Source organism: Python bivittatus, unplaced genomic scaffold, assembly GCF_059951505.1.
Source record: "Python bivittatus isolate LINGU-HERP-01145 unplaced genomic scaffold, Pbiv_v1 ctg000120_np1212, whole genome shotgun sequence".
Lineage (NCBI taxonomy): Eukaryota > Metazoa > Chordata > Lepidosauria > Squamata > Pythonidae > Python > Python bivittatus.
The window spans coordinates 6,194,904-6,213,073 of record NW_028277037.1 but is presented as its reverse complement, the minus strand read 5'-3'; the positions used below and the strand labels follow the sequence as shown (position 1 = coordinate 6,213,073).

At 37.9% G+C, this 18,170-nt stretch overlaps 1 protein-coding gene across 2 annotated transcripts in view; it reads right to left on the bottom strand.

The window, feature by feature from the left end:
- SEMA3C (semaphorin 3C) overlaps window positions 1–18,170 on the bottom strand; it is a 158,659-nt gene that overhangs the window by 29,082 nt on the left and 111,407 nt on the right. For both annotated transcript variants that reach the window (XM_088134903.1, XM_088134904.1), the window contains exons 7-12: window positions 17,752–17,871; window positions 16,045–16,187; window positions 11,688–11,802; window positions 9,850–9,919; window positions 7,209–7,353; window positions 1,013–1,235 (exon numbers count right to left, since the gene is read on the bottom strand). In XM_088134903.1, the coding sequence (XP_087991029.1) occupies window positions 1,013–1,235; window positions 7,209–7,353; window positions 9,850–9,919; window positions 11,688–11,802; window positions 16,045–16,187; window positions 17,752–17,871 (816 nt within the window). The remainder of the gene's footprint in view (window positions 1–1,012; window positions 1,236–7,208; window positions 7,354–9,849; window positions 9,920–11,687; window positions 11,803–16,044; window positions 16,188–17,751; window positions 17,872–18,170) is intronic.

Below are 18,170 nucleotides of genomic sequence, written 5' to 3'. Positions count from 1 at the left end.
TGTTGTAGTAGTCACCGTCCATTATGTTATATGGAGGCCTGCCTTGGAAGACGTTAGTGGAAATTTCAAATAGTCTAAATTATAGTTTCTGAATTGCTGACTGGAACCAATGAAACAGAGCACGTTTCTCCAATCTTAATCCACCACCGCTTGGCTACTTCTCTCCTTTTAAATTGATGTTAAACAACTGTGTAAGTACTCAAGCACATGGGTACGCACACCCTCACAGAGATCATATTTACTGACATTGGGAACCTTTATTTCTAAGTTGCTGGGGATAGTGAAGTACTTGCAAGTAAAATTGTTCCTGAAAAATAAAAGTATTCTATGGGGTTTATGGTTTCTAAAAAATGAGTGTCTGGGATAGCATCTGGCTCACTTCATCTGGAAACAAGATATGGGGGGGTGAAGCCCGGTTGGTAATTAGACGGGATAATATCAAGGAATTCCAGGACTGTTGGCTAGACTGGGAAGTCAGGAAAAAATCTTGATAAAAGTCAATGGCAAACCTCTTCCACATCGCTGAAAAGGAAACCGCATGGATAAATTTGATATGGGAAGACATTTCACAAATGCTTAGAATAATCTCAGTACCCTCAAATATTAATTATTTAAAATGTAATCCAGATCAAGTGGGCAAGATCAAGACATCTTTCTTATTAAAACACAGTTTGGTATGTAGAGTTGTTTTTACACTGAGTAGGAGATTGGTTCTTCTTAAAGCTAAAGTTTTATGGATTTGTGACTCGTCTCCTCCCTCCCTCCCTCCCTCCCTCCCTCCCTCCTCCCATCCATCCATCCATCCATCCATCCATCCATCCATCCATCCATCCATCTTGCCTGCCTGATTGCCTGCCTTTCTAAACCTTCTGAGGTGGGGATGGACAATCCCTGTCTTAAAGCACCATTGCCTACTGTATTGCTGATGGCACCCAAGCTTTGTTCTGGTCCTGTTGCAGAAAACATAGATGGTAAAACTGTATTTAAAAAGCATAATGCTAAATTTTCTTACCTGTTCCAAGAAACAAAACATGGTATCTTCCATCTGCAGCACTGACACGATCAACTGCTAGCTTTGTATACTTGTAGTCCGTGCCTGTCCGAACAATTAATGGCCTCTTATGGACTGGATAGATGGAATTAAACATCAAGGGATGATTCCTGATGAAGGTGACCACATCATCTGGAAACTCCTTGGTTGTCCGAATGTTGGGTGTGAAGGCTCCTCCAGGACACTACAAAAGGCACCAACAATCATCAACTACACCAAAGATGTTTCAATTCCCAACCTTTATAATCTCTCCTCAACTGTACAAGTGTGCATCACTTCACATTATTTCTTGGAATAAGGTGGGAACATCTAAATCGGCAAGAGCTGATTGCTGTTTGATTTATGCATGCTTCATCCAAGTTTTCATTTCATTGAAATACTGTTAAAGATATGCTTGAAGAGCTATACTAGTAAAATTCTCTTTCTTATGCCATTATCAATTCCATATGAATTTATGAATCCCCGATAAAGAATATATTTGTGGTTGGGATGTATACAGTCTTCACTAACTTGATCCAGCCAGCTGAAGTAGATGTATTTCTGGAGGGAAATATGCATTAGATTGCCTCATTGGTTTCCTTGGATGTGTCTGATGTACAAAAGCAATATAGTCACACTGATAATTACCAACTATCCACAAGAAGACACAGCAGCTCGATTAAGGTCCTACAACTTTTAATTAGCTCCATATTGCAATGGTTTGTCATCACCTTGCACATCTTCTCCCAGTTTTATTTCTAGCACCCTAACCTTAAAAGTATGAATAACTGTGATGATATAAGAATAGTGTGCATGCTATATACTGGCAGAATACCACACTGAAAGTTAGCTGAAATAGGAAATAAGATCTCGATGGCTGAAATCCTTTTAACATTGGTCATAGCTCCATTGTCTCCAAGTCTGCCCTCAGCTGGATCTTGGAACATCCCTATCTGAAATGTAACAATGAAGGGTTATGGGACAACATATCTTTGAATGGAGATTGCTTCTAAAAAGAAATAAACTATGTCATTAGACTAATGGAAAACCCTCAGATTTGCTTATTCTGTAAGGGCAATGCAACAAATGTTGGTATAGCACAGCCATCAATCTCTTACACAGATGCACCTCTTAACAAATAAATTGCCTTTCATAGCAGCTTATTGGATTGAGATGTAAGCCACGTCATGCTTTTATCAAACCCATCACATAAATACCACGCGTTAACAGTTTCCTGTAGTTAATGTACAAGGAAATAATGGTAAGACATTGTGCATTTACAGAGAAAGACTAAGATGTCCATTAAAGGCAATGTGAAAGCCAAATCGGCTTGATGCAGTTGAACATTTTGGTCAAAAAAATCATGTGACCGCCAACCACTTCTGCATCTGGGTACTTCCAAAATAAGCAAGCAAGCAAAGTAAGAAAGAAAGATTATCCTTAAATGAGGCATCTTGTCTTTTTTTCTCTCACCTCTGTAAGGATCCGAGCTTTAGATTCCTACATTTAAGGCCAGCATCTTAGCTGTTCTTTGGTTGTACTTGCCAGATGTCCCAAGGCTTGAACTGGAACAACAGAGCAAGCCAAATCAACTACTTCTGATTTACAGTCCATTTTTTCCACGAAAAAAAATATCCTCAGGGTTCGTGAAACTGGAGACATGGGAGTCGTCGCAGCACCAAGCAAATGAAGTTGATGTATCAAGCCAAGGAACTTCGGCTCTTTTAGTTGCTAACCTTCCATCTCCTAAACCTAGGACAACATCTGCATACTGAGAACTTCTAACCTGGGCCTCAACTTTTCCTGCAGAAAAGAAATGTCTCTGAGTTTTCAGAGCAGTGAGGAGGGGATGTCTCTGCATGGTACTTATCGCAAGCAGGTACCCAATATTTTAGTTTTCCAAGGGCGGGTCCCAAAATTTTAACTTTTAGGATTACAGTTCAACAGTTTTCTGTCTAATTATTCCCACAGTCCTGTTCTAGTTCAACATGGGAAATTGTCAACCTTGTCTCAGGGCAATAGTATAAACACCAAAGTTGTGCTATCAGGCTTTCCTCTCTAAAACATGGCTAGAAAAGCAGAAAACCTGGACCATTGCATACACATGATTCATCTATACACAGGGAATTAAAAAAAAAGGTAACGTATTCTTGATTTAAGCTTGACTCAGTGATTATATTTTTCTTGACAGGGACATGGAATTGGGTTGGCATTGCCTTCTAAGATTTTTTTGGGGGATGGGGCTTGTTTGCAATAGATGAATGGACTCAACCGCTCAAAACTGACTATATCTACCATACTCTTCTTTCCTTGCCATTCAATCCCAGGGATAGTCTCTTACAGATGCGATGATGTAAGGCTCATAATTTATCCATGACATGCTACAGCTCCAGATAATGATTTGTGTCAAAGTCTACGTGACAAAGGAGATTTAAGACACAGTCTCCAACCCAGCATGTACCAGTACATTACATCATTAAGGTTTTCTATAACTCACAGTTGACCATGGCAAAAATATCTGCACTGATGCCAAAGCCTACAGGTCTTTAGCATTGCTAAGTGAATATATAATATTACTTAATCTTACTCTATTTCATTTGAACTGTTGCTGAAATGGCTGTCTTTAGAATGTAAGCAAATAAGATCAAGGCCCAGCTAATCCACAATTCTATTTCCAAAAAAGTAGAGGCCACAGAAAAACATACCATACTGACATTTAAAAAAAAAAAAAAATAACTGGGCTATATTCATGGAAAAATATTAAATGCTTACTTCTAGTCTATATCAAGGCTGAAGTTCTAAACCAAGAAATCTCTAAATCTACATTTAAGGAATTGGATCAAAGTGTTCACTGACTACAAAGGACTTGCAATGGAATGTTGAAAACATAAATGTGAAATAGATTTCTTTTTTTGCTTGTTAAGAAATGAAAAGCCAACTAACACAAGAACTCAGATGTAACTAAAAACCATGTTTTTTCCCCCTAGTATGCTTTGGGCGTCATCAAGTGCTTTTGTTTCAGATGACTGCTATTTTTTATTTTTCATAAGAAAGTTGAACAAATACAATGATTTCCAAATACGGTCCCATTCTGAAGATGGGGCCAAAAGAAAAATGCAAAGATGTTCACTTTTAGTCAAACGGTTTATTCCCTGAATCGAACAGCCAAGCTATATAGTTCGACATTCCATGTAGCACAAATTGTCTCGTACTGCACAATTTCAAAATGGAGTAGAGGAATTTTTGTATGTTAGATTTTCATGAATGCAATGTTTCTCCATGGGCTAGTTTGCAATGGCAGGGAAATGGGTTTTCACTAAGAAGTCTAGCATACCAGGGACGAGAAGAATGGAAAGCATCAAACTTCCTTCTACCTGCCAAGTACAGTTTCAAACCTACAGTATATATTCATGAGCAACAAATAAATATATTTTTGATTGTATCATGAGCATGGAGGAATTAGTCTCCATGGTTTCTAGACACTCTCTCTTTCTCTACCAAGAGACTGATTTCTTGCTATGGTGATAATTGTAGCATTGGTAGTAATAGTTACTAAGAATAGCAAATCTATCTATCTATCTATCTATCTATCTATCTATCTATCTATCTATCTATCTATCTATCATCTTCATCTCATAACATTTCTGTAACATAATAACATATCCTACTACTTCTCATAGCTCTTTGTGGTTTTATGATATCAATTTAGTGTTCACACCTTTTCAGATATATTTCTGCAGGAACCTTCACATCGATCCTGTAAGATAGGGCTAGTAACATTGTACACATTTGTCTCTGGATGTGAATGGAATCCTTGTTCATGCTTACTTTCTTAGCCACTACACCACAGTGGCTCTTTCTAGGTGAGATGTTCTATAACATCATTTAGAAGGGACCCCCAAGAATAGATGATGAGGATCAAGCCCATATTTATTACATAGTGTACAGTTGACCCTCTTATTTGTATTCACTGGAGGGAAAGCATGTGATGTCCCATCTGTGGCATAAGGTAATCCCATCAGGAGAGCAGGGCACATTATGGAAAGGAAGATGTGGGTGTGGAATGTATTCAACCTTCCCTTCTAATGTACAAAGTCCTGGTCTGAATGAAGACGCCAGTTGCATGCTCCACAGTAGGCTAAAACCTAGTTACTTGGTTGATACTTGGTCAATCTTTGGACCTCAGAGGTAATCGGTTTGGAATTACTTCCTAGGTAAGCTGCTGGACAATTTTCTCTTGGAGATAAAGGACAATGCTTAAGTGTCAGGGAGGTTTAAGGGAAGGCAGCTTCCTTACCATTTGTTAAAGTGCATTTGGCTACCATTTTTAGAAAAGTATGAAAGGTCAGGATTAGATTAAAACTTCAAGCAGGATGGGGATTGCTGGTGTTGATAGGGTTTTTTTTTTACTTCTTTTGTTATATTATGCTTACAAAGTACTTTCATAGCAGGCTTTTGCTTAATGTGTGCATGGCTAAATTGTATTAAAAGAGTTTCTAAAATTAAGGGATTCAGTGATGACATCTGCCTAACTCATACACACTGTATTACCTCAAAAAATCACTACTAAATGATGTGCTTAAGAATGTTCCAACCATCCAGTTAGATATATCTTATAAATCTCATTTTTTTCAATGAAATGCACATGTTTTGGAAGACAGTATAAGTCTCTTTTTGGACTAAGCTCTGCTCTTAATGTGCAAATTAAGTTGTTTAAGAACATAAGGAGTCATGCTAGCTCAGACCAAAAGTTTTTGTGGCCAACCAAATACCTATGGGAAGACCAGAAAAGCACATATGACTAATCCCAGGCTCATAAACTTCCTTGTAAAATGATCCACTACATTTATACCCTACAAAAAGTCTATAAAAACAATTAATCTCTGGAATGCAAGCAAAGCAACTGAATTACCATTATCTTTTATTCAGCTTTTATCTCTTATAACCCTCAGTGTATACATTCATTTATCTTCATATGAAACTGAACTGCTAAGGTTGAGACAAAAGGGAGTTACATTTCACTTGGATCTTATGCTGTTTCATCCTTGAGGTTCCTCCCCTCCAAAAGAAGGAATAAGATCTGCCTGAGCTAATCAAATTGTTTTAATCCTTTGTGCCATTAACAACCATTATGCTTCAGTAACAAGTTCTTCAGCAAAGCTCTCATTGCTAATCAACTGATCTCTGCTAACAAGGATGTGCAGTTTTCCTCTCTGACATCACTAAACTATTACTGGAGGTTCCCTTAGGACTAAGAAAAAGGAAGGCAGGTTATTGGTAAATAAATTGGATGACCTTGGTGGACAGCTACAATGTCATTGTTCCATTCCATTAGGAAAAAACCACTGAAAATAATTGTCTTCTCCTAACTTGGGAGCTAGAGAACTGGTCCAGTGATCTTCACCATCTACAAGAGTGTGCAACTTCCATTAGGTGAGGGACACATTAAGCTTTGCACAGCAAGTTCAGGCCCAAATCCAAACCAAACCTATTCATGGAAAAGACTTCATGTGTGCTAAGGAATGAAAGATGTACCTTAACACCTGCAAAAGGCATATATTTTGTCCCTTAAATCCCCCTCCTTCTAAAAGCAAGAAAAAGGACAATCTTTTTGTTCCTTCCACTCTGTGGAGAAGTGGGGTGGGGTAGGGTAGGACAAAAAGGCTTGCTTGAAGGCCCCATGAGACTTTCAGGATGCACTTTGTTCCTTGATGAACAGTAACAAGAAATGTAAGATGGGACATATTTCATCCAACTCCAGCAAGCCAATTCAGTCAGAATCAAATCTTGCTGGTTTTAAAGGACTTGCACATATGGTTTTAGATTAAAAGATGGTGGAACTCAATCTGAATGAACCTCTATAAATTCCACTAGTAAACCACAGGTCATTATCCTTTCCATGTCTGAATATGTGCTTAGTATAACATAAACTTCAGGCAGCCCCAGTGATGTCTCAGCCAATCTGTTTCCCATGTGCAAGGCAGGGTTGTTTTCTGTGTACGTGGAAGCATTCAGTAAAGCGTAAATCATGTAACGCAGCAGCAGTTTGACCCCAATGGTACCGGTGGTGATATTTTTTGTCTAACAGAAGGTGGTTTCTTCTACATTCCATACACACACACACATTCAGACAATGCTTGGTAATACATCAAAAGATAATTTGATTATGGACACTTACAGTCCCTGGTCGTGGATAAGGAATTCTTCCCTGATAGGGAATGAGCTGATGGTTTGGCCCTTCCTTGTGTGCAAATGGTCCATTGAACACTCGCTGGATATCGGACAAGTGATACACACAGACTGCTGAGCCTTTAAATACAGAACTAGGGAAAGAAAGGAAAACAGTAAACCAACAAGATGCATTCATTCTCTTTTCTTGTTTGTCTTGCTAACACCATCTCTAAATCATTATTGCCTGCTTAAAACATGCAAGCTTTCAATCAGTAAATCAATTCAATCAATTAATTCTCTTAATTTTGGCTTTCAAGACCATAGGGCCTCCTATAAATTCCTCCTTCTTTTCAGTGAAGATTGTGACTTGTCAATTGTTGAAGAACTGGACAGTCCACACTCGCAGTGAACTAGATAGATCACTCTTTCCTTACGTATGCTCCTTCCTGGTCGTTGTCTTTGGGATGATTCCACAGACTTGCTAACTAGATGCCCAGGAATTTTCAGGATTTGATATCAGCTCATCTTCATGAGCCTTCCTCTCCAGGAACGCAATCATGTTTCTGGATATTTCTTGCTTATGCCCTGGTGAATTAGTTAAATTACAAGAGCCAATTGAAATGCTATGACAGAGGAGGTAACCAACTCCTTTTTATTGATGGGGGGTTTGTAATCATGTCAATATGACTAATTTCATGATGACGATCTGAGCAAATGATATAATTTACGTACTTGCATCACATATCATTATGTCATCATCTAACTACCAGTTGCATAATGACATGATGTGACAGATGTCATTAATTTGGCATCCCCAAATTGTTACAGATGCTGCTAGCCTTTAAATGTTCTAATATTACATTTCATCACTCCCACACACAGTTAACCTCATGCCTGGAAGAAGAATTAATCTAAAGGAGAAAACACACCATCCTTCTCTTTACATGCTTTGTTTATCTATTTTGTAAATTTATGAAGAGAGCTTGTGCTAGCGTTCTCTCAGTTTAATTTTTTAAACATCCAGTCTATTTTGACATTTGGAAATTATCCTGACATTAAGATTACAACCTCATTGGCCCTTCTGTCTCTCAAAAAGCATGTGATTTTGATCTTACTCAGTATGCTGAATATGCTCAGTATTGTCACAACATCACAATGTATCTGTGTCATAACCTATTGTATCAAAATTAACTATTCATCTCCATCAAATAATAATCAATATGAAAAATGTCTGTGTGCGTGTGTGTGTGCACACACGCATGTGCATCTGAAATAATATGTCTTTTGTCTGGTTTTGCCTATGAAGTTAATTCATTCAGAATATGTTACTTCATTAAATTGATTATAATTCCTTGTGGTAACATCTTCCTGAAGTTTGGAGATGGAATCAAAGGTATGGCTGCCAAATGTAATCCATTACAGTCTCTACTACAAATTATACTGTACATCAACTTCAGAGTTATTTTTTAAACATGTATTAAAATATATCTGTGGGTTTGTGGCAAAAGAAACTGAATCTGAATAAACCGAGTAGAGGCAGATAAAGTATCTGCAGGACACTGTGTTGCCTTTGTTTATCCAACTTATATGGTTGTATCCCATTTCCTACCCCACTACATGAATTAATCAAACCGATTTCCAAATTAAATCAAATGGTCAGAAAAATGATATCTCCCCATCTCTACTGTTAAACTTCCTTCTGGCTCTTCATGGAACCCAAGAGAGAGGCTCAGCTATTCCAGTGAAGCTTTTTTAATGACTGCTTGGATGCCAAGTGAAAATTCACATCATCCACTTCCTGTCCTTCACTGCCTCCCTGAGTTTGCTCAGTTTCATGCTCATGTAGGCCAGAGGAAACATACAATATACGTTTAAGAGAGATTCTTAAGGCATTCAGGATGATGAATATTAATTACGTTCTTATGTGTCTTTTTTCTTCCTTTATAACTTTCCTTTTGCTGTGTCTCCTTTCAATATGCAAGGTGTTTTTTTCCCCTTTAAAACATGTTCTTGCAAAACTTTTCACAAGGATTCCAGTATTTTTGTAAGCAAAAATACACATCAGAGATTCAAAGCACATGTTTGTGCAAAGTGTTTCTAATATGGTATGCGCATTTTGTAAGTGATTTTTTTTCTTTACATCATGTGGTTTTGTGTGCACGGTTCATTAACATACAGACACTTCGCATGGATTTGTTTAGGTGCTAAGTGCATCACAGAATTTGGACAAATGAAGACATTTGTATACAACTTTATTCCCATTTGTGCAAAAGTCCAGGAAGTGTAAACGTTAATGCTAACCAAACAAATTTCTCTTCTATTACTGCAAGAAACACAAATCTGTACCCACAAATAGATTCTGGGAAATGGGAACATCACCTTTGATGAGGAGATGCAGATGTTATTATATAATAAAATAATCACTGCCAAATGATAATTTAATTTCTGGCAATATTGAAAACAGTTGCCTTTAATATTATACTTAAAAGGCTTCATGAGAACATTCTTTAGAAGTTGTCCAAGATAACATCTTAGAATACAAAACATATCTAGAGATACATCTTAATAGGAATCACATCACCATATGTCTTCCATGCCCATGAAAATCTGAATTTAAAGTTTTTCTTATCATAAATATGTAGGATTACCTGGAGGTTGTGAAAATGGCATATATAAGTGTTGTTCTTGGGTTATCTGTTTCTAGTAGAAAAACATCCTCTGTAGGGAGAAAAATACAGTTACCAAATAAATCAACAAATACAATTTCGTGGTTTCCAGATCTTTGTCTTCTTTTATTTTTTAAATGTGTCATAGACAAACTTATCTTTAGAATACACTGAAATGCAAGCAGCTAAAAGTAAGCAGAGGCTTAAAGAAAAGGTCAGACGCTTGCCAACATAATATTATAAAATAGATCATGAAAGCTTCAAGGATAAGGATTGATAAGGAACAGGTGTTTGTTCTATTGGAAGGTAGTTTAACCAATAAATGGAAACAAAATTGCACTGTAATAGCCTGTCTTAAATTAGATATGTCATTTATATGGCTTGCAGAACACTAAATTAAGCAGTTTAATAAGCCAACAAGAATAGCCATATCTTCAGATTTACACTGAACATTCCTTATCTCAAAGTACTTGAAAATCTACCCTGTCCAATCCAGTCTATAATTAAAGAATTCTAAACTACTGCTAGTACTACTACTACTACTACTACTACTACTACAACAAACCTTGAAATTCCAATCAACAGTTAGGACCCAGATGTTAGACTGGATTAGACATGTGATCATTATGATAAGTTGCACAATATCTGTTTTTCAATGGCAATAATTCTGCATTTGCATCCATACCTCTCAAGTTGAACCTGCATCAATCTTCTTTCACAATCTATTTCTTCATTTTTAGCTCATTCTCAGTCCCTCATTTCCCTGTTCTGTGGCCATGTGTCTGTGGGTGACACATGTTGTGCACCAAGTGTAAGGCTTTAGTAGAATCTCCAAAGATCATCCTATCTGCGGACTGCCTCCATTTCAGATAGGATGATCTTTGGTGATTCTAGGCTAAGAGGAACAAAAAAGCTGGGGAGGAGCTGACAAGGTTACTGGACTCCTCCCCAGAGAGAGACAGGAGAAAGTAAAATACCAGTGACCTCATCATCGATTGCAGACAATGAGATCATTTGTGATACACCACTAGGGACACTGATTCTTGCTTTATTATAACCTAAGGGTGGTATATAACTAGTTAGCCAGCTCATACCACAGAGAAATAATGGAGACAAGAAAAGATAGTCCAGAAATAAATGATTTGAAGCAGAACTGCTTGTAAACCTTTAGATGGATCCAGCTAACTTTCTCATCATACATTGCATTTTCACTGGTGCGTAAGAAAATGCCTGGGGAACTGGATTTCCTGAAAAGGTTATATTTTTTACTATACTGACATCTGCATTATCAAACTAAACAGGCAAACGGCTGCAAGCTTGAAGGCTGACTTTTCCATATTGCAAGCCAGCTTCCAGTATTCCTCTGCTTCTGGCAAACTGAGTTTCTGATGCACACAAATAATGTAATTGCACAGAAGCCCATCAGAAGCCACATCTTCTTTGACGTTGTTCTATTTACCTATACAGCCAACTGTCCAAGTCACCAATATTTTGTTGTGCCTATGCATGCACCCCTGAAAGGAAGTTTTACTCTGTTAAAAGGAATGTAATTCTGCTCTACGCATATAGTAAGAGTCATTTTCCTATTGGGAAAGGACCAATCATTTCTGTGCAGTGTAAACACCTATAATTATTTAAGCATACACAATCAGCCTTCTCTCTTGTCTGGGGATTCTGAACGTTGTAGAATGGAATAGCCCATTTTAATCCTCCTCTTCTCACATTTTCTGAGATATATGAAAAAAATGTATAAAATATCAAATAATATATATTGAACAACACATGTATGAAGTAAAATTATGAAAATGCCCCCCTTATACCTAATTCATCAAAGTAGGTCTCTGTGCCATCATCATCCATGACTGAACACACAAGTCTTGCTTTCAAATAAGTTGTCCATTTGTTTACAAGACTACGCTGTCCACCCATGTCATTCTGCCAAAAGAAGAAGAATGTAAACATTAAGGAAGAATGATTCTGATGTTTCTTAGCATTTTTCAGCAAGTATTTGGCCAAAGAGAAATGCATACTGTTTTCCGCCTAAGCTTACATGATCAGGGATTAATCAAGTTGACCAAATGCTTCTGCTGCTATATTTGCTGGATAGAAGGGACTTTTTAAAAACTGTTAAAAGCAAAAGAAATAATATACTACAGTCAGAGCTGTGAAAAATGTGGATGTTTCAACATTGGTTTAAAGATGGAGAGGCTGCTTGCCTGGTGAATTTAACCCTTCCGTTATACTGACCTCTCTCTTTCTTGTCCCTTTGATCTCAGTTACCTTTCCCCCTCTGCTCATCTGAATCCAAATTTTCCCTCTCTTCCCTCTCTTCCCATTGGGGTCACCCTTTCTCCTTACCTTACCTCCACTCTGGTTTTCTTCTTTTCGTTTCTGCTAGAAGGAGGGAGGGGAATAAGTATATGTGTTCATATACTTCTACGAGTAAGAGTGGTTTTTGTGCAATGGAAAAAATGCAGGTGGGAATTATTCTTATTATCATTTTTAATGGAGTACTTTATTTTTTTAATTTTTTTTATTTTGTCTGTGCTTAGTCATTGCTGACCCTGCAGTGACTGCTTGGACGAGTCCTTGCAGTTTTCAAGGCAATTGTTTTTCGGAAGTGGTTTGCCAGAGCCTCTTTCCTAGGGCAGAGCCCAGCTGGGGAGCGCAGGAGGCGGGGTTTCCATTGCTTCGCGACCTTTTTTTTCTGGGCGTGCGCGGTTTTTCGCGCTTACCGGCAACTGCTCCCAACTCCTTTTTGCAAGGCGCCACCAGCATTTTTCCTCCCACCGGAGTGAGAGTCCCCATTTATCTACTCACGTAAGTTTTCGAACTGTTGGGTTGACAGGAACTGGGGAGGAAACGGGAGCTCACCCTGTTTAATGCGAAGGCTGGACTCGAACCACCGAAGCGTCAGCCATTTCTGGCCAGCAACTTTCAGCGTCATTAAGCTTTAGAGGGAGTTAATTTAAACAAATATTTCCTTCAACTCTTTTTCTTTTGTGGGAAGGTGGTGGTGGTGGTGGAAGTGTGGTTTCTGGCAGGGATTAGGACTAATTTTTTAAAAATGAAGTGTTTTGCAAAGTACATTAGCATGTACAAACACCTCTCAAAATGCTAAAGCAACCACATATTTGGGAAGGCTGACATGGCTGTCCCTGGCATGTCTTCACTGGCATTTCCAGTGGAAAGGTAGGTTGTATTTACATGAAAGAATCTGGCACCCCACATACATAATTGTTTTACAAGCACAGATTTATTGTCCGTATACAGGGGTAGGGAGGGCAGGGAGAATTATCAGGCCCGTTTCTATTGGAGAAGTTAGCATTGTACATGATTTTTGTCCACCATTATTTATTTTTCCCTGTCTATTCTTCCTTTTTGGATGCATCATGTCACATTCTGATTTGTTTAAGTTTTGGACATATATGTTACTTCACTTCAAGATAATCCCCACTATACTTTATATGGAATTAAATTATGAAACATAGATTTGCTTACTGATCAATTAAACAAATTAGAGATTGAAGCGAGGTACAAGATTCCTTGCTGAAGAAAACTTTTTAAAGTCAAATAACACAGGCAGTAGAAAAATATGGTACAACCTTCCAAGATTACCCCCTATCTAGATGAGTACAGATTTATTATAGGCTGGAAATTAATGTACATAGCTTTATGCCCTGTACATAGGAAAATAACACATTAGGAAGAAGATTTTGTTTGGGCAAATTTCAAATATCTAATTGCCACCTGCAAACTGATATGACACTAGTGTAGAAAAGACATCTGTATTTTTGTTGTTTAATAATCAATCAACTGAAATAAATTAAGCAATTCACATCCTGCTAACAAAGGTTGATTTCAAATTCTTTCTTTCTCCATTTGGGGAATCTATAAAGTTCCAGTCTGGGTACCTTGAGGGTTTTCTTTAACAAAATTGTATTAAAATGGTTACTTTATAGCTGATTTCTCTAAGCTTATGCATTTGTGTTTTTTAATTCTTCTGAACAATCACCTCTTTTGCAAATAGTTTTCTCTAATATAAATACATTTTATACCTATTTTCACAAATATGTGCAATTTTGCCTAGATTTGTTGCTACTGTATTTTTCTCCATCTTTGTTTTTTAATTTACAGTACTGCCAAATTGAATTGCAAAGTGATAATTAAATTTGTGTTCATATAGTGGTTCTGAAATGTGAAATTTGAATTCAAACCTCTCCCATTTTCCTGTGCAGAAATAGGCACATTAAGTAATATTGGTTTTCAGCCAACTCTTTGAAAGAGATTATTGATGCCAAGTTCTAATAATGTCATCAGAAATACAACACACATATTCAGCTCATAATCTTTTGAAGCTTATTTTTCAAGTTTTGGCATAGATGATTCAAGGAGAAATGTGCCCCAAATCTTCTAAGAAATCATCCGGGCTCCATTAGAACAACAATGGCTTAATCATATTTAGTATCTTCTGAAAAACATCTCTGGGCACTTTATCAAAAATTTATAATAAAAAAATAACAGTTTTTTTAGTCTAGGTCACAAGTCAATGTTTTGACAAAAATTAATCAACTTAAAAACAAAACAAAATTTTTAAAAAGCACAAAGGATCTGTTCTGTTGCTCATCCCATGCAAATGAGCAAACCAAACTCATCAGAATGTTAGATCATGTGCTTGATATGCAAAGGAGATGCCAAGATTTAGAGTGGTGAAGGTTTTTATATTTAAACATTTGGTTTTCCTTTAATTATATAGCAGGAAGACCTTTTATAAGTAATAATACATGATTATTACTGTGCAGCTGGATGAAATAATAAAATGTCCATCTCCAGCATTTTTGCATTAGCAGGACACTGCTTATGGTTTCTACCACTACTGCATTGGACCAGGTTTTAGTAATGTGGTTTCTACTTTTAAGTTCTTCTGCTCCTGGAGGTGAAAACCAAATATTATGTAATGGAAGGCATGTGCGAGGAGGGAGGGGGAGCATTCCAGAGGAAGCGCTTTCTCAGCCCACAGCAAGACCATGAGAAGATGAAGAGGATGAGACTAGCCCCTCCCTACAGTCTCACAGGGAATATCCACTAGTTGCTTTGGAATAGGTTTAGTCTGGCAAGATTCTGTCTATTAGGTGCAAGCTAATAAAGGAACTATACCGGGCTGGATTGCCTCGTTGTTCTTGGGCTAGATCTGACATATTAATTCTTGACTTAGACAGAAAGTCCCAGGTCCAGTAAAAGAGTTGTGATTGTTACTGGCATCCAGAGATTTCCAGTTTCAAATGAAGAGTTGGAACGAGTGATAGACTATGAAAAATTAGATGGACATCTTGGCTTGAACTCTTCTAGTCCAAAATAAATCAGCGATAACAGTGCAGTATAGTAGCATTAATGTCACCATCATTGCATTACAATTCTCATCACCTCAACTATCTCATGTACAAAAGGGATTCAAATATTCAAGGAAAATATGCTACGTATGATGGTTCTTCTGCCACAATACAGTATATACAGAACTACATTATGCATTGTAGATCTGGTCTCCCAGTGGTTTTCTGTCTCCAGTCAAAAGGAAACATAATAGACCAAAACGTCTAGCACTTATGTAGAATGTTGAAGTTTCCTACATGGAATAAATGCATCTTACTGTTACATTTATAGTATTTCCAGTGAGTCCCTAAAGCTAAGGTTAAACAGACAAATTATTACTTTAATGATGCATCTATAGGAAAAATAAGGAAGAACTCTTTCCTACAAGTTGGAATAATAATAGTGTCTGGCCAAGTCCATGCCCAGAAGATAGAAATGGTTGAAAACTGAGTGCAACTATTATTCCACAAAGGGGTATCACTATTGCTCTACAAAGAAACTGCAAACATATCTCTACTTCTTGCTGTTTCCAAATATCTTTGTATGGTGTTGCTACTCCCTCCAATCATATCTTGTGATCCAAAGCAGAACTGCTATACACAGAGCTAGCTGCAAAAAGGCACATAAACATGATTGCTACTCAGATCAACACTACATTGCAGATACATTTGGCATAATCAGGCACAATCTACTTATGGCTTCCCTTGTTCGGTCTGTCCCTGAGCCCTATTTTAACTCACATTTAACAGAACTACATCATAACTTTAGATTTCTAGCTGTTCTAATATAAAGCACATCTTTGCTTACGGGGCATATTCTGGCAATCATGGAGTGGATCTGCTTGGTTGTGCCACTGTTGTCCGTCAGCTTCTCTTTGAAGAAGAAGTACACCTTAGCATCATTAGGGTCAGTGCCATCTGGGATGAGATGGGCATCCACAAATGTGGGCTCTAAAATAACACAAAGAAGCACACCAACGAGAACATCACTCTAAGTGCTGTGACCACAGCTTAACAAACCGGACCTCTGCAATCAACCAGGACCTTCTCTTCTTTCCCATTATGGAACTTAGAAGTTCTCCATGCATTTGTGTAAATACTCTGAAGATGGCCAGATGTGGATTTTAAACTCATTTAAATCATAGCATTGTCTATACAATGGAGTTTCTTTCTCCTGCCCTGATGCTAAACACATTTGACACATTCCTTTTTGTGGTTGGAGAAAAGGACAATCTGTTTTCAAGTTACAGATAGTCCTTTTATTGTTTTATCTGTATCCAGACATGTCTCTGTCTGGCTACCACCTGACTATAAAATTCATATTTTTTTAAACAAATAAGGATACTAAAGTAAGCAAAGTTAGCTTGAATGAGTTCTGATATAAAAAACTGGTGCTGATTTTTGCTGCTAACCCCACAGCATAGTGCTCTCTAGATTTTAACCCTGAGAGTCAGCTCTAATATCTCTCTGAAAGGTGAGTGTGGGAAAACAGTCCAATGAGAACTTAACATTTCCTATAGCCACAAAATGCTCAGTGTTCGGCCTTTTTTGGGGGGGGGGGAGGAAAAACTTTAAAAGGAATGGAGGATCCTTGAAAAAGGTATGACTTGCTGGCCCAAACCTTCAACAGGAACATTCCATATGTCCTTCCTCCGTCCCTCCCTTCCTCTTTTAAGGCAGATTCCAGTTCTAAATCAGAAATCACAATTTAAGCCAGAATGATATGATAGTAGGGGGAAGAGTAAAAATTTAGGCCCAGGGCAATGACATGCTGCAGCTAGCTTGCATCAGTTTGTGAGAGCCAATTGTTAAATTTTCTGGAATTTTGTGAGCCAATTGAGAACAGAGCTGAGCCACTACTACTAGCTTGCTGATCAGTTGTTCGGCAGCTGGTAGCATGGCACGGAAGAGGAATGGAGCCAGCACAATAGGTTGTTAAACATTTACCAGAACATCATTGGTCCATGGTGTCTGCAAGGTATGGTAAAAAAAAGTCAAGATGGAAGCCATGATGGTGCCTTCAAAGCTCTGCCCATTTTGTACGCACAACATGTCGCAGTGGTATAGTTTGGGCTGCCGTCTTGACTTTTTTTTAACATACCCTGCAGACACCCACGTCTGTCTGTCTGTCTGTGTGTCTTCTGCCTGTCTGTCTCTCTTTCTCTCTATTTACACACTCTCTCTCTCTCTCTCTCCACACACACACACATTGCCTGAACTGACTTCTCTTGTTTTAAATATTTTCTGAACTCTTCATACAAAGGAAAATTTGATGTAATTCTAGCAAGACTTTGCGGTGCTGCAGATTCAAAGGCTCAAGGTCCTTTGCTTGCAACTCTATAAACCAACAACCTCTTGTGCCAGGACTGTGGTGCCTATTAATTTCTAGCATCAGTTTTTTTCCTGATGTACTTGATAAAATATTCTGCCCAAGCCAATGACTTTCACAGGAAGTCAATCTTTTTATCCTTTCTTTGGGAGCAAAGTCAACAGAGTGTGAAATAGATCCTCTTACCACTTAGCCATTTAGAGTTGTGTTGATCGGTCCTCACTGCATTCCGCCTGGTTAAGCTGCGAAAAATGGCAGCGTCAGTCCCCATGAAATCAATATACATGCCCGAAAATAATTCTTGGTCTGCAGAAAGTGAAGGAGCAAGAGGAAAAAGTGAAAGCATATCCTGTGGGGAGAGGCAGATTTTTTAGCAACTTATTTCTTTGATACCGGCCCATTTTCTAAATTTGTAGCAGCTGAAACGAGAGAGGGATATCCCCTGAATCACAATTTAAAAAGTGCCAAGTTTGCAACTGAATGTGCCATTTGGATAGAAACTTTTGTGTAACCATACAATTAAACAGGAAAGCCTAACCACAAATGTGGAAGAAATGCTTCAAGAAGTTTATCATTTAGTGGTCAAAGTTGCTCAAGAAAATGGA